This window comes from Plectropomus leopardus, chromosome 12, assembly GCF_026936395.1.
Source record: "Plectropomus leopardus strain MGB_pleo_1.0 chromosome 12, ASM2693639v1, whole genome shotgun sequence".
NCBI classification, from domain to species: domain Eukaryota; kingdom Metazoa; phylum Chordata; class Actinopteri; order Perciformes; family Serranidae; genus Plectropomus; species Plectropomus leopardus.
The window spans coordinates 26,697,606-26,720,624 of record NC_142187.1 but is presented as its reverse complement, the minus strand read 5'-3'; the positions used below and the strand labels follow the sequence as shown (position 1 = coordinate 26,720,624).

Below are 23,019 nucleotides of genomic sequence, written 5' to 3'. Positions count from 1 at the left end.
TTTTCATCCAACCTCATCTGAGAAAAAGAAGCACTTTCTCCCCTCTTGTTCGCCTTTTATTCTCCTTCGTCCTCCGTCATTATGTCTCTGCTTTGGACTGTAATGAAATGAACACCTCTTTGCAACTTGACAGTCTTTGTCCCACCTTTATGTCCCCTGTTTCACTCCACCTTTTCATTCATGATGCAGACTTTTCACATTGATACTTAGCTGCTTTCTTTCATCCATTTGTCTTTCCTCAGACACCTCTCGCCTATTCTTCATTGTCTGCTGCTGTTTCCACCTAGCGTTTTACCTCTGCCTTTCTCTCATGCATCTCCTTTGCCTGATATTTTCTTTCCTCCCCCTATTTTCCTCTTTTTATTCTCCATCTCCAACTTTCAATTTTTCCCACTTTCCTTAAACCTGAGGGTACCCAGGACTCCGGCTGACACATTATCGTTGCTTCACTTTTTCAAAATCATCCTTCCCATCCTGTCACTATGTACTCCTCCGAGGAGCTCTGGAACTCCACCGAGCAGGTCTGGATCAACAACTCCAAGGCTAACTTCTCTCTGGGAAGACAAGGGGACGAAGAGGACGAGGAGGAAGGAGATCAGCACCCCTTCCTCACAGACGCCTGGCTGGTCCCCCTCTTCTTTTCCCTTATCATGCTGGTCGGACTGGTGGGCAACTCTCTGGTTATTTATGTCATTTCTAAGCACAGGCAGATGAGGACGGCAACCAACTTCTACATAGGTGAGTACGAGTAAAACCTGGATCCATTCACAGGACATAGTTGAGATCAATAAGCGAGGGTCTTTACTTTATTATGAACTCCCAGCGCATCAACTTCAAATAACTGCTATAGTTATTTGATGTCTGCGCCTCTTTCATCTGTACAGAAATGCTTCTGTGCATGCCAACACTGGGTTCAAAAGAGCTTCTCGGGTTCACGAGGAAGCCAAATGTAATTTCTGTCACATTCTGTTTGTCCGATTAGTGCACAGCTATGCGTTAACATGTCCATGTTAATTACATGTTTCCCAGATGGGATTCCTTTGGATAAATTCTTAACAGTTGGAATCTATTGAGGTTGTTTATTTCGTGCAAATAGGCAAGAGTTAGCTCAAGAGTTCAGGGCTTGAAATGTTTTTTGTTTGTTTTAATTGCTGAGGTTTGGCTGCTCTGTGAACACTGCGTACAAGATTCATGACACCAAAGTCATCAGTAAAAAATGTTTTTCAAAGTACATTATGGACTGCATTTACATGAGCACAGAGAAATCAGTTTTTTCATGTTTCCCTTATATGTGAAAAACACAAATAACTGCGTTATTGTTCACTGCAGTCTATTTGCATAGGCGTCTGTGATTTACAAAAACAAACCGAAAAAGAAAAATAAGATGTACAGGAAATAACAGACTACACTAAACAGTCACTGACACGTGGTACCTTAACTTAATTTCTTCTCTGCTCCGAAAGCCAACAGCTGAGCGTATCCACCATCTCTTTCTCTCTCCATCTCTCTCTCAACCACACACACTATGCAGTGAGCCAACACTATTCCTGAAAACAGCTACTCTTTGAACACTGTCCTCCACTTTGACCAGTGCTAGCCTGCCACCGTCACAACCACTTCATAAGACAGAGGAGCAGTGGATACAAATGTGCAGCCTCTTTCAGCACTAAAAGACAAAAGTCAGTTTTTTGATCACTACAGAAGTGAGATGCTGCCCCCACTGTTTGTACTGTCTGTTAAATCACTCGGCAGTTGATGCGATGCCTGCGCAGGTAGTCAGCAGCACTTCATTATCAGGATAAGGTGTATACATGCAACAGTATTCTGGTTTCTTTTAGAGTATTCCAGCTATTATATGGACTTCCCATAAATGGCTTAAGGTCTTATCTTAACCCACAAATGGAATACTATAGATCATAATCAGGTTATTCCAAGCCCTCACGAACAGTGATAGGCTGTGAAGTCAATTTAAATAGTGGTTGCAAGTGGAATTACACTGTCTGTGTTTGTCACATGATGGTACAGGACCAAAAAAATATTTTTTTCCCCATAGAGTTACACTGTGAAAGAGACATCTGTATATCAGTGGATTGATTTCTTGAGCCTCCAAATCCCTGTGAAATGACTCGCTCCACTAACGGGATTTGATCCATTTGGTCTGATAACATTTCAAAAGTGTCAAGGAGCTGCAGGATTAAATCCTTTTTATCTCCCTTCAAGTTAGCGGAGCGCTAAAGTGGTAGTTAGCCACACTGTCTTGGTCTATGGGCCCCATAACGCTGAGGATCCAGGTAATTTTATACCACTGAAAATTGGATGAGATTTTTTGGCTTAATGCACCACTGAGCAAGTTTTATATGAATGAACATAGGCCGGCCTTCAACGCTGTATCCAGGTGTCTTTATACATCCAAGGGTTAGGCATATCCATGTAAACACACTTATGAACACTAAATTTGATGCTATTATCTCAATTTTTTTTGTCATAACAAAAATGGGAGATGAAAGTTTGGTTTCCATGCAAATGTAACTCAAATTTTACCAAACCTCCAGAAAATTTGCAAAAGAAAAGCAAATTGTTGTGTGCTCCCATTCACTTCTGTTAAGGAATTATAGAGTTGAGTGCAATAATGCTAAATAATAAAATGCTAAATCTCCAGTCAGATGTTGATATGCTATTGCACAAGAAGAGTGTGCAACAAGGTGACGTAATGAAAGGAGTGCAAGTCAAACCTCAAATGATGGAAGACACTGTAGAAAATGTGATTGTTTAATATATCAGTTTGAGGACGGTGACATGCTCTTCAGTCTCTTAAGTGGAGCAGAAGCTTCAGTGGATGTTTAAGTCACACGTCATGTACATCATAATTCAACCCCAGTTTCCATTGTACTTTGTTGACACACAAATTCACCTGAGCCGAGTGTAACTACTTTTTGTGAGATTTTTTTCATATACAAATTGAAAAAGTGCACAAAAACAGGTGGATGGAAAAATGCATGTCCAGATGTTGTCTGTGGGATTTCATTAATCTCAGATGTATCAAGTAAAACAAGAGAAATCAAAGGCATGCATCAATCACAGACCTGCCTCATTTTCCCTCAGGTTTTTAGGGCACGCTGAGTTGAAACCTGGGTGATTGATTTTTCTTGTTGAAGTCGATAAGAGCACGTCTGACAGAGTGTTGATGTGTCACTTGGGAAGAATTGTCAGAGGTGATTGATTAGCTGAGGTGAAGTCTACAGAAGATGACAACTTTAAAAAATAACATAAATCAAATGTACGTCACATAGATACATGTATGTAAATGAAGTTGTCTGTCTTGTGCAACTCGGTGATTTAGTGTAGAAATCATTTGCATCTGTATTTGCATGTTGCACCGTGTGTGACATAAATTTGATTCTGAATAGTAATCAAAGGCCAGAGCTCTGAATCTGTTTAAGATTCAGTAACATTAGATTAGCGCCTGCACCAGGTGCACAGCCTTTCACCATAATGTTCCAGCAACTATAACAGGATTATATCAGCTGGTAAAACAAATAGAAAACACTGTGGCAGATTTGTCAGAATGACAGGTAAAACAGAGGAGAGGGAAAGCAAGATCACACTGGTAATGTTGTAACTACCACCTCTGCTCTGTATCCTGTTTGAATCTGTGTTTTTGTGTGTATTCATATGCAGATATTGAGCAGGGAATGTGGATTTAAATGACACATTTTTCTCTTTGTTAGAGTCAGAGTGTGTAGGTGTATCGCGCGACCTGTCATCAGTCTATCAACAATTTTTATGAAAGCACCTACAGCACATCATCAAGTAAACACTTGCTGAATCTCAAGTACGCTGTAGTCTGAATCAGTTGTGCTTTAAATGCACCAGATTTACCTTAAGAGACAACTCTCTGGTAGAGACAGAAACAACAGTTCAATCATCAAAACTAAAGATTATGACCTTTAAAGGGCTGTAAACCTCTGGTCGATCAATGCTTTTGTCCAACCATATTCTCAGCGTCGGCAGTGCAATAGGAATAGCAATCAATTACCGTACTTGGTGGCTGATCTCATCCTTGGGGGGTAAAGAGTTACCAAATCTTATTGTTTTCCCATTTTTTGAACGTTTAGAGCCGCTGTTATCTTCTTTGAGTTGGCCTCTAACTGCAGTGGGTCGCACACATAGCATGCTGTCAAATCGTCACACTTGTCCTGCTGGCTGTCCATTTTACATAGACCTTGATTTGGCATTGTTAGTCCCTCTGTAGTCTGCTCAAAGGTGAGACAAATCTGTACACGCATTCCCCAGTTGTACCTTTTCAGCCTGTTTTCATTCCGAATTTGTGAAATAGCGCTACTTTGTCAGTGCTTTTGCTACAAGTGCGAAACGCCAACGCCAGGTGGACAGCGGCTGCTGCATCCACCAGATTCGTGCACGGGCTGCATCACTTGAAAACACAGCTGGACGGAACCTGTCGTATGCACATGAAACATGGCAGGACAGTGTTAGGTTGAAACGCTGCCACTAACGACGAAATATAAGTAGTGCAAGGGCATTTTTAAGGCAAGCAAGAGGGTTGGTGGATGTGTCTGACAAACCCGGACTTCGGGAATCTTGTGTTTGCTTCTCATTTGAATGTGATGCTTTTTTCTACACCTACTCATGTCCCTACCTGACCTTAACCTAACCATCAGTGCCAACTTGCGCGTTTGCTGACATCCTGGTGTTGGTTGCCACGTGCTGCTGCAGTCTAAACATAACCACTTGCCACGTCATCCCATCATGTGCAACTGTTGACATCACAGTAGAGGCATCCTAGAGTGTAAACGACAGACACAGAAGGATACCTAACTCATTATATGTAGACGCAAAGGTCCACTGACAAAGCTGCAACCTTCGACGAGTTGGAATGAGAACTTATTGACCTTTCAGACTGGACGGTGACGCGACGTCACAGTGAGATATTCCTGCCTTGAATAGGCTGCGTTAAAAGAACTTCTGATTCTAATTCTGTAAAAACACTGTTTGGAATTAAGCATCTGATTGAATCCAGACCCAATGAAAACCAATGTGTTGTTGTAAACACTGTACACCAGACATCCAATTTGTTGTTTTCTCTTTGTGCAGCAAACCTGGCAGCCACTGACATCATCTTCTTGGTGTGCTGCGTCCCTTTCACTGCCACCCTCTATCCTCTGCCTGGATGGATCTTTGGTAACTTCATGTGCAAATTTGTTGCCTTTCTACAACAGGTAAAAACACTACTCGTGTTTTCAATCTTTTCACTTCCAGAGTGTCATTTTCCGTGATTCACAGATCTGCTTTCACACAAAGAAGTGTTATTTTTCTGTGCTTTCTGCAAAAGGGACTGGATAAAGACATTTGTTGGATTTGCTCTCAAATGGAGCAAACCCTGATAATTATTATAATTTAATAAAAATTACTCACAGTGGTGACATTTTGGACATTCGGACAATGAGCAGCCGCCAAATGTGAAATGATTTCATAACTCAACTGTGTGTCATATAAAACCGCATCCTGTTAATGCACTCAAGGAGGTCACAGCTTGTCCTTTTGAAATCACAGAAAAGGTCTTAAGAATAGCTTCAATTCAAAAAATTGTTGCAGTTATTGCCAGATTTTCAAAAGAGTTAAGAATAAAAGTTTTATTAACTCTGCGGAAAGATGATGACAGTAACACAAAAAGATTTCCAAGCAACAACCAAACTCCAGCGTAATAAAAAGGAACAGGAGGAGAAGCGTAAAAAAAACATCAGCTCTTGTCAGAAAACAAAATGTGTCTATAAGATGCAGTACGAGAGAAATATTTATATATGTGCAACCATCTATTTGTACAAAAAATGTCATTTTAGCTTGAACACCCTCACGCTGGAGATACTAAAGAATTTTAAGAAGCAACCAAGATGGCTGCAAGTCCATGTTGAACTTTCTGTTTAAGTGCTATTTTCCAATTCTAATGGCAAAAACGCACACCAGTTCACTGCTCTTCACTGCAAACTGTGCTCTAATTTAGAGCTAGTATGATTGGTTGGTTCATTGGTTTTCTTCGCCAGTATCACATATCACTTTTGGTATATATGATGTCCAATATGCGCTGATATGAATGCTTTTAAAAAACAACCAAAAAAACAAAAAAACAGAATGCAATGCAGAAAAAGATGCTTGAGTAATTAAGAAATGGTGTTATCACATACTTTGTCCAGCAGAGAGCGCTCCAAACTACAGTACTTTGGAAAGCAGCAAGGAATGAAAGACAAGAAGCTATGTCAACCCTATAATATTATTCAGCGTGGACAATATAGTAAAAATACAGCTGCCTTAAAAAAATACAACAGTCACCTCACTATTATGAAAACCAAATTCTATTCAGTTCATCGTTGAGTCTACTCAAACATTTGTGCCAAATTTGATGAAATTCGCTCAAGGTATTCTTGAGACATTGTATTCACAAGTATGAGATAAAAGCAGGGTGACCGTGACCTTGACCTTTGACCACCAAAATCTAATCAGCTCATCCCTGAGTCTGCCTAAATGTTTGTGCCAAATTTGAAGAAATTTCCTTAAGGTGTTATTGGGATATCAGGTTCACAAGAATGAGACAGACGAGGTCACAGTGACTTCACTTTGACCTATGACCACCAAAATCTAATCATGTCATCAGTGAATCCAAGTGAATGTTTGTGTCCAATTTGAAGAAGTTCCCTAGAGGCATACTGGGCTCACAGTGAATGTGCAGGACAGATGGACAGCCCGAAAACATAATGCCTCCATAAAAATGAACTGAGAGGTTTCAAGGTTGCTACCTTGAATTGGCAATTTGGTCTGGCGAGGTCATTTGTGCAAATACCAATTAAGACAGCCAATTAAAGCGTGCTTAATTACTCATGTGGCGATGAAGCTCAGACATTAGAGAGCCATGTTTCTCTGCTACGTTGTAATTAGCCATCCACTGATAACTGTAAAAAACTAAAAATATGCTCAATTACCACCCAGACCCAAGAGGCTTGACAAGGCTGTTCGTCACTGAGGATCTTATAAAAGCGTCACAGCTCCTGTGTAGTTGATAAGCAACCTGTCAAGTGAAGCATAATCTAGTCCAACACTGTCCCCGGGAGGAAAAAAGAAAAGTATTTTCCTTAAGAAAACTGAGCTTGACTAAAAAGTGGTAAATTCAATTAATTTTCTATTTGGTTTGGAGACTCGGTTAAAAGTGTACCTCGTTCATTATGAAGCTAGGCGGGAGGAGGGGACGATCTGTCAGGCATAAAAAGAAGAAAATTTTTTCTTTTGAATGCAAAACGACGGGATGTTCATGACTAATTTGAGCATAAAAGAGGGGGATGTCAGTCTGAGAAGCCGGCTGGCAGAACGGCTAACAGCATTTTTAATAGAAAACACAGAGACGTGATTTAGTTTATTCATCTAGACATGGAGTCTAGTACCATGTGAGCTTGTCTTTGGTGAAACAATGACTCCTGAGGATGATGACTGAGCCCGAACCTTCTATTGGAAAAGCTATTGTCTGTCCAAAAGGATGCTTTGTGTGATTTTCTGTCTATTCCATCAACCATTTTCTCTGCCATTTATCACTCAACCCTGCATTTTACAATATTTTCATTAGTGACTATGCAGGACAAACATGCCACTGTTTCTTACATGAGAGAAGGGTAATTGGGCTTTTATGGATTACAATAAGACTGATGGGTGTTTTCGCCTCAGTTGCACACATTTTTCGAAGAAATACAGACTGTTAACTTGAATTATGTCTCCAAAAATGTCCATGGTTCAATAAAGACAACCAAAGGGCAGCTGAAGTGAACTATGCCTGCTGTGTTTGCACTCATCATCAGTCTCTGTTTGCATGACAGATTAGCCCACAAGTCTTACTACTTCATGAAGTACAATTGATTGTACCACAGCAGGGAACAACCGAGGGATTGATCGGATCAATACTGAAGTCTCAGAAATAACCTGAAAAGCTGGGACCAAAATACTCTAATTTTGCGCTGGCACAAACCAGATAAAATATGGTAATTAGTGAGTTTCAGAGATGCTGCTGTGTAGATTTTGTTAACTTCGGAAAGAGACAAAGTCATATTCAGTAGACAGACAGAGAGGGAGTAGTATCAGTCTTCTCACGTAAATCTCAAATTTGAAGAAAATGCTAAACTGCTCCTTTAAAGTTGACATGAAACAAAAAATGCCTTTTTTAAACCCTTTAAGATCCCACCCCAGTCATACTGTACACCAATTCAAAAATATGATAAAACAAGAAAGAGAATAATAATAAAGAAAAATTAAAAATAAATACTAATAATACTATTAAAAATATTTACAATGATAATACTACTACTACTACTACTACTACTACTACTACTACTACTACTACTAATAATAATAATAATAATAATACCAACTACAATTACAGCCTGTATGTGAAAACATGGACACATCTTCGCACAACACAGAGGGTCTATACAAACAGCACGGTTCCAAAATGAACACCCAAGATTATAAATGTCACTTATTCAGTGTTTCTTTGTTTCCCCAAAATACTGTGCCTCCTGGATAGAATTTATTTACCTGAGGAAATTGGTATATGTGACAGCTCCAGATTAAGCACAAAGCATTTTCCAGTTGATTTCTTCAACAACAAATGAAGCATACAATGGCCCTCATGTCTTTCTTCATGATGAATACAGCTATCTCGTCGGTGTTATGTCGCTATCAGGGTCTCTCCATGTCTGTTATGACATACCCACATTTCAACAATCACATTAAATTCCTTCCAGTGTTATGTCCTGCCTGGCTATCCTATTTTGTACAGCTGTTATCCTCTCTTTTGGTGCACGAAATCCCAAATTCAATATTTATTGAAACAGGTGTTACTTAAAAGACAAGAATTTGCTGACAAGAAAAAAATGAAGTCTGCCTTCTGTCTGTGAATACATGGATGAGTAAAGCGAAACTGTTTGCAAAACTGCTTTGTGATGCTGTGAAGTTGAAAAAGAAGCACATATACCAAAATGTTTCTTATCTATGTGACTTACCCAAGAAGCTACTTTTCATTCATTCCTGTTACATTTTAGCTGAGTTGGATGAAAACGTGTATTCTATATCCTCTCAGAGTGAGGAGCTACATTTCCACTTCATTTTGTTTCTTTTCTCCATCTTCAACAAATGGATCCAAGACAGAAATTTGTTTTTTCACACATCTAGTGTGAGAGAAAAAAGCTTGTGAACATACAGCATTTTTTATTTGCAGTGCTGTCTTCTTAAATCATGGGAGTTTACCATGATAGGTGATGATTAAAGGAAGACTGACACAAACCACTCCTCTCCATCGGTCAGTACTACATTCTTTTAATGAATATTTCAACTCATGGCCGAACAGATCAGTATTCTTCAAAGCTACATGTGATTAACCACTTTTTTAATCATGGTAGAAGATCAAGAGAAAAATGTAGAGGCAATACTTGAATACATTATGTTGTCTTAGTATTCTTTAATCTTTATGAGTTTGACGAGGAAAAACTGGACTTTGGGCTGTTTTTAAATAGGAGTTTTTTTCCAAAAGCAACAGCACGTGTAAAGTCTTCAAAGGCGAATAGTGGCCAAATAAAACTATAGAACGTCTTCGCGTAACATAAACATAATCCACCTTGGTAACGTTTTTGTATGATTTGAAGGAATTATACCGCATTTCATAAGTAAAAAAACATCGTCATTACAAAAATAAAGTGATTTGTTAATGCTTAATGTTCTCTGGGATTTTATAGAGGCTTTTTGAAGTCACTGTGGACAACAACACTACCAACAGATTTTGTAGTTTCCTGAAAGCAACAACAACCGTGTCAATAAAACAATATTCTTGCTCAGGTTTTTTGCATCACTGGTAAAAGCTACTGTCGGTTCCTGTGTAAACACACACACAAAAAAATGACTGATGCATACAAGCACTACTGTAGCTTTGTTCACAGCGTCGTTTGGTGGCATTTGTGTAACGTTACAGCTCAGCAATTTGAATAAAGTGTATTTATAATAGTTTCTCCCAGCTGAGTATCTGTATCTCTTATATACTGATAGTGATATAAAGTGGTGCTACTCAAAGAAGCTGTGAAAAGCACTTTTTGGCCAACGTCAAGCTAAATTTGGAACATAACCTGCTCCCAACCAGCCAGGTCAAGTTTGCCATATGTTACCATGGCGATCTAGCCAGCTTAAAAAGAGCCACCTTCATAGGATGAAAAAGCCAGGCTTTAGATCCAACACACCTCGCCAAGACATTAATCTTGCTTTGTGGTAAATCCCTCTGATCAACAGGAGAATGTCCCTAAAAAGCTAAATATGTTTACATTTAGAGGTGAAATGTTTGACAGAAATGGCTCTGCTGGGCAGAAGTGATAAATAGAGATAAATTGTGCACCCTGTCACCAAGGACTTTAAAGACACAGTCACATCCCACTGTTTTCTGGGAAAGACATAACTCCATCTTTAATAAAACATAACTCAATCTCTCCTCAACACACTATAAGAAATGAGAACAAAGATATGACAGAAGATACAGACTACAGATATAAATATATTCCCTTCGCAATGTCCGAGCCCATTTCTCTGAAGACACATTATGCATTAAAGATAAAAGGGTAGTGTGTTTCTCATGCACCAGTATTAAATAATTGAGGGACTGTAGTACCCACGTCCTAAGAGGCCTCAACATTGAACTGGTCACGACCTCTTTCTGTCTCTCTCATCATGTCCTTTGAAACACTGATGTGGCGCTCCAAACCTCTGGAGGGTTATGGGTGCTGGCTTCACAGTCGCAGATAAGAGGTGGAGAGAAAGAGTGAGAGGCAGATACAGAGACAAAAGAGGGCCAAAATTAGATACTCTTTGGAAAAGAGCACAGAGAACTCCTGACCTGTCATTTGTCACCCTGGCTGCACACATTTCGAAGTAATACGGGTAAGCTTACGAACCTATAAGGCAGTACAACCCTGAGTGGTCCTTGAAGTGAAGGAAATATCATTTTTGAGAGGAAGATAAAAAGAAATGTAAGGCTTCTTTTCTGTCTGATCCTCCTCTGCTGAAAATCGATGTACAGATGTGTATGAAAGGAAGACATCAATAGAAACTTTCTAGTCTGAGGGCTTTCTACCGTGAAACATAATGACTGCGAGACTTGAGTAAAATGATGAGCAGCAGTAGGTGATGTGAGATCAAATATGCCGGAGACTGAGTCAAACTCAGGCAGTAGCCAACCTGAACATTTCTTTAATAACATGGATCCAAAATTTGACCTAAATTTAGCATTCTTCTTATGTCCCCGAGTTTAACTGAATCAAGCATCATTGAACCCTATTAAGAATGAAATTGACTGATTTGTTCATATGCTAATTAAAAACACTTATCGCAAATGCAGCCTCAAGCTCTGCGCCCGGTTTCCTGTTAACTCTGCGTGCCATTTTTTTTCTCTCGCTCTTCCTGTATGCTCTTCAGTTTAAAAGCACGAGTACTCATTAGCAAAAACTCAGACAAGTTGGAGAGCGAGTCTCAAATAAAGTGGGTCTCTTGAGGACAAAACAATGCTGCTTAAACTTCTCTTTTGCTTCTTAATGAGGCTGAATGCACAGGGCAGCATTAGAAAGGTGGAAGCTAAATTCTGTTGTTATCAGGCCACACAAACTATTTTCGAAGATCTTATAAGTTTGTGACAGGCTTTTGAAGAAAAATATCTTCATCTAGAAGCCTGTGTGGAGTAGTTTTTTATCTTGTAGATACTGTATTTTTTTGTTGCAGTAAAGATAATTACTGACATTCTACATCTGTTGTACAACTTTTACATTTCCTACATGAGCTTTTTTTCTTTTTTTTTTACGCCCAGTGTTTGGTGAGGATTTCCAAGACATTCATTTATTTGTGACGGCCCATCAAAATCAAAACAACTACCGAAATGCACTGATTTTATATTTTTGGAGCTGGATTGTTCATTTAGAGCACTACTGGAATGTGTATACCATTTGGTTAGGGTTGTTAATATGTTGACATTATGTCGGTATAATAACATGAGAGTACATATTGTCTCAGATTTCGGATATTGTAATATTGTAAGTGTTGTCTTTTCCTGGTTTTAAAGGCTGCATTAAAGCAATGTAATTTTGTGAACTTACCAGACTGTTCTAGCGGTACTGCTGTTTGTCTTTACCTACTTAGTCATTAAATCCACATTACTGCTGATTATTTATTGAGAATTTTATGTTTGCCTAAATATTTGTGAAAGCACCAACAACCCTACAATATCGTCACAATGTCGATATTGAGGAATTTTTCAAAACCATCATGATGTTTGACTGAATTCATTTCATCACAGCCCCAAAATGATCCCACTTCACAACATCATTAATATCCCTCTTTTGTTATGTTTTTGACAGTGAAATAGTAAATAAATTAATACTTTGGTGGTAAACATTATACAGAAATACTGAACACAATTTAGATTTGTGTTTTGTCTACATATTATTTTCACATAATCTGCTAAAACACAAAATGTTTTAAACAGTCTGGACAAAGAGTTTACATGCTGCAGCACAAAACTGTGAATTGTCTGTTTACACTATTGTTTTAACACTGACATTATTTTGATTATAACCGTTTTGAATCTACCTCTGATTTGAGAAATGTTTTGCCATTTGATAAATGCATGTCATATTCTGACAATAAATAATAGTTTGAACCACAATTAACCCTCTGGTTTCTTCAACTTCCACTGAAATAACTATTGATATCAGCTGATATGTACATTTTTATTGTGATAACATTTTCAGCTATATCACCCAGTCCTAAATTTACTTTTTCAGTGCACCACAGAGCATACTCTGGGCACAGATGGAGCAGTAGAACACCAGGCACAGTGAAAGTGAAACTTATCTGGTGGATGGAGGTAGAGTGGCAATGCAGGGAGATGTAGGGAGGGACAGAGTGTCAGAAGGGGGAAAGCAGGATTGAGGCAGACTTTGTGATCATATCTCTAAATCTATAAAGCAAAACAGTGAGCCCTTGCTGATCACAGTAAAGTCATGTTGTTTTTCTTTTACTGGACATTCCTCCCTCAGTGTGTATGTGACATGTCAAATTGTCTCAGTAATGTCAATCTTCTGCATACATTGCTCTTAACTGTCATCTTGGGTTTTGACATCAGCAAACCACAAAATCACTAATCCTCTTTCAAAGAAATCATGGACATATACAACTTTTTTGTCAAACAAATTTTGAGGGAACCATCAAAGTTACCTTCATTATGCAACGTTTGTCCTTGTGTAAGAAGTGCTATATTTTTGTATTGCCACTTGACTTTTGCAATATTAATCTCAGAGCAGTGGTGCAACTTGGTAACAACGGGCCCTAGTGCACACACACACGTGCACACATGTTAGGCATATATGGAGCATAGTTCTGTGACAGATCTGATACACAATGAGAGAGCGGAGGGGCTGTCTGTATCACTGTGGTGCTGAAATGACTGCAGACTTTTTCAGGCATTTTTAGCACAATAACCTCCCCACTCACAACAACCGCACTCCTCTTCAACACAGAGGCAAGAGAAATAGTAAATACAAGAGAAGAGAGCTGCAATACTCATCAACAAACAACACCATGTCCTAAAAATTGTCCAGCTACAGCGGCACACATGCAGTTTACCTACAGAAGCACAAACACAAAATGAAACAGGAGCCCTGTGGCAACCAGACTCTGAAATGATAACAACCTTTTAAACAGGGGCACAGCGGTCCATCAGATACCCCAAATCCCCCTGAAAAGGCAATTGTACTCACCTATTTGAATGACTCTCACTCTGGCTCTGACTGGTTACCCCTGCAACCAAAAATATGTAAATATAACGGTTATCTAATGCTAGGAATAGCCAACATCTACTAGGCTATTGGTTAGCTCACTATAATGATTCATAGACTGGGTGTGTCACTGGGACCACACTACCACATCATGACATTTACTCTGGCCGACTTAGCAAGAAAGCCTTTATATTTGCATAGTTTGTGGATTTCTTGTGCTGCTGCTGAAAGGTCACTGAACTGACTTCTTTTTTTTTTTTTAACGGATAAAATAAAGATCTTATCTTGCCTTGTCACATGGTCAAATAGGGACTTAAGACTGGCATGCGATCATTATTACATCTGTATATGACATAAATACCAAAGAAAATAAGAAAATATTAATTTCATTGAATAGTTTTCAATAGTTTATTGCAAGTTTTTATAGTATGAATATTAAGCCTATGATTCTGCTATGGTTTGCTTTTTAGCGTTTTGTTTCACACCATGACAGAGATGGGTTTGTATATTTAAGAGTATATATAGTACCATGTGGTATCTCATTAATAGTAATAAAAGGGCCTCTTAAAAAGAATGCTATTTTGATATATTATTAGCAAAGTTTCTTGAAGAGTCCAGTCTCCATCATGTGTGGCCCGCACACATCACAGGCCCGCGTGCAGCCGTACCGCCTGGACTGTCTTTATTTATGACCCTGTCCAGGACCACGATCTTTACCTAAATGTATACCAGCTTGTCTGATATTCAGAGCGCATCTATAATTAAGAGGTTGCTCTCAACATGGAAGTGGCTGAGCCAGCAGTTAACAGCTAACAGTGCTGACAGCACAATTTTTCTTAAAATGAAATCTTATTTCATTACCATAATCATTATCATATTATACCGTCATTTATTATGTTGTTTTTCTTGAAATCAACCTTATAAAGCATTTTTTTTAATCTTTGTTTTGAAAAGCACTTTATAAATTAACTTTATTATTATTATTATTATTATTATTATTATTATTATTATTATTATTATTATTATTATTATTATTATTATTATCATGATTATTATTATTAATTTTTTAAATATATTTTAAAATTATTATGACAACAGTGCTAACAAAGCTAACATTAATACCACACTTAGGATGAGTACTTTACTTCCACGACGGCGTTGTCCTGATCTCAGTAGTAGCTGCCGTTTGAGCGTAGTGCAGAGCGTTGGTGATGAGGAAGCCGGTTGGATACACTCACAGGGACTCATCTGCACATGCATCTGGACCGTCTACCACAAAATCAAACAGAGGAGCCTGGATTATAAGATCCATCGAGGAAGCCTGAATCACTGCTATAAATATGCTCTTAATGTCATATAGAGCTCCTTTAACCCTTTGAAACCTGAGCAAATTGTCATGATTTCTCTCAATTATATATTTAAAAGTATGTTACAGAAAGAAAAACAAATCATTTTAGAAATCTGAGTGGTTATTTTGTTCTTTTTGGCTTATTTTCACGTAATTTTCTTTGAACTTTTTAATAATTTCTTGCTAATTTTTCATTTCTTCTTAAGTTGCTTATTGCCTTCTTCCTACATTTTTCAAAGAAATCAAGACAATATGCCCAGTTTTCAATGGGTTAACCAAGTGCTTGCTATGTTCAAGTGTTTGAACATACAGTAGTGTAATCATGCTTCAGTACTTATGGGTGTATAATGTAAAAATAAATAAATTTAGTTGTCAGTTGACATTTTGCTGATTTCGTCAGTAGCAACATTTTGTAACCTGGAAGACGTGTTTATAAATAACATTTCCTCATTATGCTGATAAAAAATGTAACATTTCTCCAAAAATATATTTGCTCTTGCAAATTAGTAAAATAAAAATGCATTTTCTAGGGGACAGAGTTGGAATCACAGTGCATGTCTTTGAAGATTACACATTTGCAGAACGGAATAAATCACGTCTATATTTCACTGTCTTTTCCAGGTGACAGTCCAAGCCACTTGTATCACTCTAACAGCCATGAGCGGGGACCGCTGTTACGTCACGGTCTACCCTCTGAAATCTCTCCGCCACCGCACACCAAGAGTAGCCATGATCGTCAGCATCTGCATTTGGATTGGTACGTCCTGTTCTTTCAATGAAAACTACTCTCCCACCATTTACTCTAGGTACATTTAGTCTTCTACTCTTCATTAATTCACCACAGTTAATGAGTAATTAGGACCAACTGTATATGAAGTAGTTAAGGGAAACAGTTTGCATGATGTCAGTTAATTCCTCTTACATGTTCCTTGCCCTTCCCAGGCTCCTTCATCCTGTCCACCCCAATATTAATGTACCAGCGTATAGAGGAGGGGTACTGGTACGGCCCCAGGCAGTACTGCATGGAGAGATTCCCCTCAAAGACACATGAGAGAGCTTTTATCCTCTACCAGTTTATTGCTGCCTACCTGCTGCCCGTCCTCACGATCTCTTTCTGCTACACTTTGATGGTGAAGAGGGTGGGTCAGCCCACTGTGGAGCCCGTAGACAACAACTATCAGGTACGGACAAGGTTTGTTTGGTGCTTAATTTAATTGACTAACTTAGCTTTAAGATTTAACCCTCTGAAACCAGAAATGACATCAGTTTTCTTGTACAGCATTTGACACCTTTCCCAAGTATTTATACTAGGGCTATCAGAAGATTCATTTATTTATTTATTCATGGTTCAGCCTCGTAAAGACGGGAAACAGCCGACGATCAACTATGATTTCACAACAGAACAAAACAAACATTCTCATTAAAAAATTGCTTTGATTTGTTTCAAAAACAAGGGGGAAAATGCTACTTGGCATTAAATGTCCTGCAAATTGAAAAAAAGAGTAAAAGGTGACCAAAAAAATATCCCCGAAAAATTAGATTAATAAAATAAGAGAGAGAATCATTAACTTGGGAAAATAATATATTATAACTAAAACTATATTTATTATAATTATATAGTAAAAGTTGAGTTGCAGAAAAATGTATATTTTTTATTATTTATAATTATTATTATTATTTTATTTTAGCACCTTCTTCAGGTCATTTCCTATTTTTGTTCTCTTACTTTTTTTTTTGCTAATTTAGGGTAATATTCTTGCAACTTTTCACTATTTTTTAAAAATCTTTGGGTCTTTTTTGTTAAGCTGTTCATTGCCTTCTTTACATATTTTTCTTTTCCAGGTTTCAAAGGTTTAACTACAAACCCTTTTTACTAATTGTCTCATTTAAAGTTAAAAAGCTTGTCTCTTCTCTATATGGTGGCACAACCTTTTATATTTATTATGTTGCTCTGAAGTAAGTTGTCTCTGAAAATGTCTTTTAAAGCACCTTTCTTTAAAGCGGCTTTACACAATAACAGAGGATGAAATGTGTAATCTGAAAGGAGTCACTCAAAGTAACAAATCCACAGAGAATTATAATCCAAGTCGGCAGTTTGCTTTAGTTGTATGCAGCTTTTCAGCATCTTTTTGTTCACTGTTTTAGTTTTACTGCCTGCGACTTCAATGTTTTGGTTGACCCTCAACGCTTTCAGTGTTTTTTAGCTGAAGCAGCTGTTTTCAGTTTGCTCATTTAACACTTTTTTGACTCAAGTAGGATTTTTCATGCATGACTTTTAGTGTTTTTGAATTCCTGTAATAATAATTAATAGTTAATTAATAGTTAAGTAAAGGACGTATGAACTTCCACCTCTGGATCTAATGTTACTTTGTTTGGCTTTCCAATAACAACATGGCAGCTAAATGGGCCAGTGTGCTTAGATCTTCCCTCCTGGGGAACGCAGAAAAATCCCTATATGTAGCTCTCGGGTTATATGCAGTATATTTACATAAAAACAGAGTCTCCGCCATGAGTTGCCTTCTCTGACAAATGTGCATGTGTATGGAAAAAACGATTTGACTCGCACAACAGCAGTATCTGTGCGTGGCCATGACCAGATGTAATCCCTGAATGCAGGCGAGACAAACAACCTCAGCCAGCCAATTAGACTGCAGTACAACAAACATAGAATAATAATAGAAATTTATCCTCTCCGTTCTTTCAAAATGACTTTAGAATCTCAATAACGTATCGATCTGACGAGCAAAAAAATACAATTTTAGAAAATTGAATTTTTCAATTTCTAATTTAATTTTTTTTTCTGGAAAATTGAACTGATAAGCATTACACAAACCCACTACTTGCTTAGCATCAAATGACACGCACGTTCATCACAGCTCCAAATGAATTACAGTGTTCGAATTGAAAATGTTTTAACTTCAGCAAAACATTCAAGCCTGGGGCTTTTAGTAGAAGTTCATCCTGCAGCGCAAACAGTCAGCCAACATCTATCTCATTGCTAAAATTTGTACAGTTGATACAAGGTTGAAAAAACACAGTCTGCCCAAAAACGTTTCAGTGGTTAACTTTGCAAAAATGTGTGGTGAAAATCGACGTTTTTTGTCTGAACCATAGACAGTATAGTACAGATGGTAGACATGACAATTCCCAAAATATGAAGCCAAAACATCTCAATCGCCCACAACAGTCTGGCTGCAGCACAGGTCAAAAACTCCGCTCCCTCAATGTTAGGGAATGGGACATGGGCCAAACTAAAAAATTTAAGTACACATCAAACGAATTTTTCTCAAAGTTGGTTTCAGTCATTTTAGGTAGTTTTTATTGTCCTGATGCTTTCAAATTTGGTTTTAACTGATGGTATTTTAAAAAAAAGGTGTGCCATAACTGACATCTGTGGGTGTCACTCTGTGTGCTCGTGATCAGTGACTCTACTTGCAATTGGTCCAACAGCAGGAACTCAAATACTGTCAGCAGCAAACTATGGCCGTGGCCATATCCAGGCTCGGCTTTTTTGTACCGTGGGAGAAAGCAGAGAAATGTCGTCCATCTTTATATGAAGTCTATGGTCTGAACACACCTCTCCTCTCATCTTTTCCTCCGCAGGTCAACCTCCTGTCTGAGAGAACTATCAGCATCAGGAGCAAAGTCTCAAAGATGGTTGTGGTAATTGTCCTCCTGTTCGCCATCTGCTGGGGTCCCATCCAAATCTTTGTCCTCTTCCAGTCTTTCTATCCTAACTACCAGCCCAACTACGCCACATACAAGATCAAGACATGGGCCAACTGCATGTCCTATGCAAACTCTTCAGTCAACCCCATTGTATATGGTTTCATGGGAGCCACCTTCCAAAAATCCTTCAGGAAAACCTTTCCGTTTCTCTTCAAGCACAAGGTCAGAGATAGCAGCATGGCTTCCAGGACTGCCAACGCTGAGATCAAGTTTGTTGCTGCAGAGGAAGGCAACAACAACAATGCAACAAATTGAATCAGGCAATTAAAAATTGCAAGAATGAGATTATTGTTTGTATCCAGAGCAATCTCCGCAAGAAAACAAATTAATAGACATTTTCATGCCATGGGTACATTGTGTTAAAGTCTTCATAGAGCAACTGGCTGATTACAAAAGGACAGACTGTTTGGCAGACATGTTTCGGTCATGTTAATGAATACAGCTAATTAATCAATTGATGTGGGGAAACAGAGACTCATAATACAGATGGACTCTGACAGTGTTTGGCACAATATATTACCTGTTTGACTGCCAAGGCCAGGCACTAACATCATCCATCGAGCTGCCAAACACCACAGCCAAATAACAGAGGACAGTCACAGACATCTGATGACGAAAGAGGAGATTTTTGCCTGAAAGCTGTCGGCAGTCCTAATCCCTCTAAAATCATGGCTGACAAGGTCTGCAGCTTTGGTATAAACTACTTTGCATTTGGATAGCTGATGGTTTTATGTATTCTACTACACATGAGGGTATGGTATTTTGGGAAATGACTGAAGGCTGAATGTGCATTTTGAATGGACAATTATTACTCTGGAACAGATGCCTATGGACATGTTTTTCTCTAATTTATGTGGTTAACATTTGTTCTTATCACTGGAGAGAAAGTGGAAAATCCAGCCTTTTCTGTTTCTGTCATTGTGTGAAATCAGTTAGTAAGTTTTTAAGGAATAGTTTGACATTTTGGGAGAAAATATATTTTCATTTTCTTGCAGGGAGTTACATAAGAACATCACGACTGCTATTAGGGCTGTAACGAAATTGGATATGGCTGTACAACTCTACTATTTGTTCCTTTTTTTTTCTCCAAACAGACATTAAACAGGATACTGCAGGATGTTCACTGTGACGGTGATATTCAGTTATTATAGTAAACAAGCCAAATTAGCCCTTCAGGCCAATATGGGCTAACTGTGCTGAAGACAGTTTGGAAAATGTGCAACATTTTTATTGACACTGGATATAAAACAAAAGCCAGAGATTATATTGTAATGAGCTGTAATTTCACCATTTCTAAGCAGAAGGAAGAAAAAAGCGTAACTGCTTAAAGCCTCTTAATCGCAGCTTCCTCCGTCTCACTCAGACTCACCCTGGGTCTGCAGCTACCTGTAGCAAAAAGCAGCGTGACAGTGAGAAGCGCTCACTCTCTGGCTAAATCCGGGGGCTGAAACATCCCCACAAGTACACTGCACACTTACTGACAAAAACAAAATCACGAACGCTCAAAAGGAGTAGTAAATATTTAACTTGCAAGGGGCAGCCCTAACAGCTATCATGTGGCATTTTACGTGACGTTTCCTTCCATTTCCCACACTTTCCCCCCAAAAAACTCCAAAAACAAAACATGAATAGTATATTCATATGGTTTTGTGCAGATTGAACAAGCAACACAACATCTATGAATAATTGAGCTTTAGCATTGTTTGTAGGTTGTAGGTTTGTAGGTTGTATTTTTTGAACATTGCACGGAACATTTTATATCTATTTCCCCATATTTTCAGACACGTTTAGCTGCAGCCACAATCCATTTGAAGCCTAAACACCACGCCAACCTACAGGACAATCACTCTACCGCCACGGTTAGTTAAACTGTACTACTACGTGACCTGTAGTGACTAAATATGAGACAAAACATATCAAAATCAATTTTATACATTTGCTTTATTCATTATACTTGCAGACATGATTTACCTCATAAACAATAACCCTTACACGAGTTCTAACCTTGGCCGCTTCTCTTTTAACCCAACACTTCATAGCTAGCTAACTGCTAATTCAGCATTTTCCTCAGCGATTCCACTTCTGGTATCGAGGAGCAAAGGCGGCCGATAATGGACAGATGGTGGGCAAGTCATGTAGCTGCTTCAACCGCAGCTATACCTACTGGCATACTTCTAACATTAATGCAGACGTAAATTAATCACCTTCTGGCTCCATCTTAATGCTGTGTTGTTACTGGAATTATGAGTTTGTAATTTGTAAATAGCGTTTATATTCTAATATATAAACAAGACTTAAGATTTTTCTGAATATCTCACTTGGCAAACCAAACATCCAAAATCTGTTGTTGAATGTAATTTCAACAGAAAATGACAGCAAGACAGTGCATAAAAACATTTCCCAAACTGCCACACTATTTGTTTAAAAAAAAAAAAAAAAATCTGTCTGGATTTTGAAGGTGTTCATTTGTTGTCGATTGGACACAAAAAATCGACCAAAACAGATGTATGTTTGCTGTCTATTTTCATAATGATATTGTGAAGCTTATTTCGAAATTCCAATCAAAGAACTTTTTGGTGTTTGTCTGAGATGGTGTCAAAAGACAGCATCTGAAAAAATCTCCACATGTAAATGAGGAGTGAAACAGTAAGCTCAGGATAACACAGGGTTAAAGTTTCTTTTTTTGAGGGGTTGAGGATCCAATGAAACAAAGCCAGCATCCGACTGAATGTGTGTTTCTGTGCTGCCAAATGTGATAAGTAGGAGCTGGCAGTGAAGCATGGGCAGTGTTTACCTTTCTTTTGTCTCCCGCACACAAACATTCACACCTTCCTCAACACACATGCACGTTGCAGAAAAATGCGCATACATACACAGGCATACACGTGCACTTTCACCTGGTACATCCAGGTGTTGTTTATTGGAATCGGTTGTCACATCTTTGAGGAAAAACACTCCTGTAAGATCTTGTCTGGTGGACTAAATTCTAAACAGTGGAGGCGACCCGTCGTGTGGCCTTTGAAGGAGAACTTGTTCAGGGAGCAGCTGTCTAAAGATGGAAATACAGCCACTCTTTGTTAATATATTTACAGAACCGCTGCCAGCTCACCACTTTCTCGATGCAGTCCTTTTCTAAACATCCCACACAATGACATTCAAAATCAGACTTCATAGAAAATCTGCTAATGTGATTCGCATTTGAATTTTAGATACTGTGGGATTTGCTGTCATTAGGGCTCCATTTGAATAACTTCAAAGTGTCTTGAAAGGAAAACCAGAGTGTTTTTGCCTGCGATAATTAGCGATATATAGGCAACCAAAAGGCCCTCTCATTTACTGAAATAAGATTTGGGAAGTGGACAAACCTTTATCTATGACCAGCCAACATCAGTTGTAGATATGAATTACAGTTTTAGCACAACATGGACCTCATAGCAACACAAAATAACATGTTTTACTGGAGAAAAAAAGGCACCTTAACTTTAATTTCATTGAAATGAGTTGCTCTACTTTAGCAGAAAGTGATAAGAGCTCCATCTATAATTATGATCTTAGCTAACAAAATTAAATGTCACTCAGTTTCATCAGCAAATCCAACATAAAATAAATGACATGTAATGAAGTGCATCACAAAGCCATTCATTTTTTTTTTATCTGTGTGCTTCTGTAAAACAGGTCTTAACATGTTTAATTTGACGCAAATGAATGATTGTTGCTTTTTAATGTGCTAATTGTGCTGCGTTTCTTCCGCAGAGAGTAATGCACATCCATTAGGACTGTGGTCATCAATAATGTGTGTTTCCTGCTTTACATTAAGTATTGTCTTGTTTCTACGCTTATTCTGACATTGTGACTATTCACTTAAGCTTCAACCTTGAACAATAAAACAAAGTGTCCATTTCTTTTTGTGAAATCATTTTTTCAGTAAGTTTCCTTTTACCTATTAAACAGGAGGGGTTGAGATAAATGAAATATTTCATCTTTAACTCAATCATGCATTATCCTGCAATTAGAGATGTAGCTATGGTAAAGCTCCACATCAAACTATAAAATGGAGGAAGTCTTTTTCTGTCTGTCTGTCGATTT

General features: G+C 38.2%; 1 protein-coding gene and 1 long non-coding RNA gene across 3 annotated transcripts in view; one reads left to right on the top strand and one right to left on the bottom strand.

Annotated features, from left to right (window-relative positions):
• Positions 1 to 22,807, top strand: kiss1ra (KISS1 receptor a). The gene is made up of 5 exons (XM_042497689.2): positions 1 to 738; positions 5,113 to 5,237; positions 15,826 to 15,961; positions 16,147 to 16,385; positions 18,808 to 22,807. Exons 1-5 carry the CDS (start codon positions 483 to 485, stop codon positions 19,186 to 19,188), a joined length of 1,137 nt encoding a protein of 378 aa, XP_042353623.1. The 5' UTR covers positions 1 to 482; the 3' UTR covers positions 19,189 to 22,807.
• LOC148188114 (uncharacterized) overlaps positions 10,585 to 23,019 on the bottom strand; it is an 82,985-nt gene continuing 70,550 nt past the window's right edge. The window contains exons 2-4 of one of the 2 annotated variants that reach the window (XR_015778186.1): positions 14,997 to 15,125; positions 13,839 to 13,878; positions 10,585 to 10,818 (exon numbers count right to left, since the gene is read on the bottom strand). This is a non-coding gene — a long non-coding RNA (uncharacterized LOC148188114). The remainder of the gene's footprint in view (positions 10,819 to 13,838; positions 13,879 to 14,996; positions 15,126 to 23,019) is intronic. The other variant, XR_015778185.1, reaches the window with a different exon arrangement.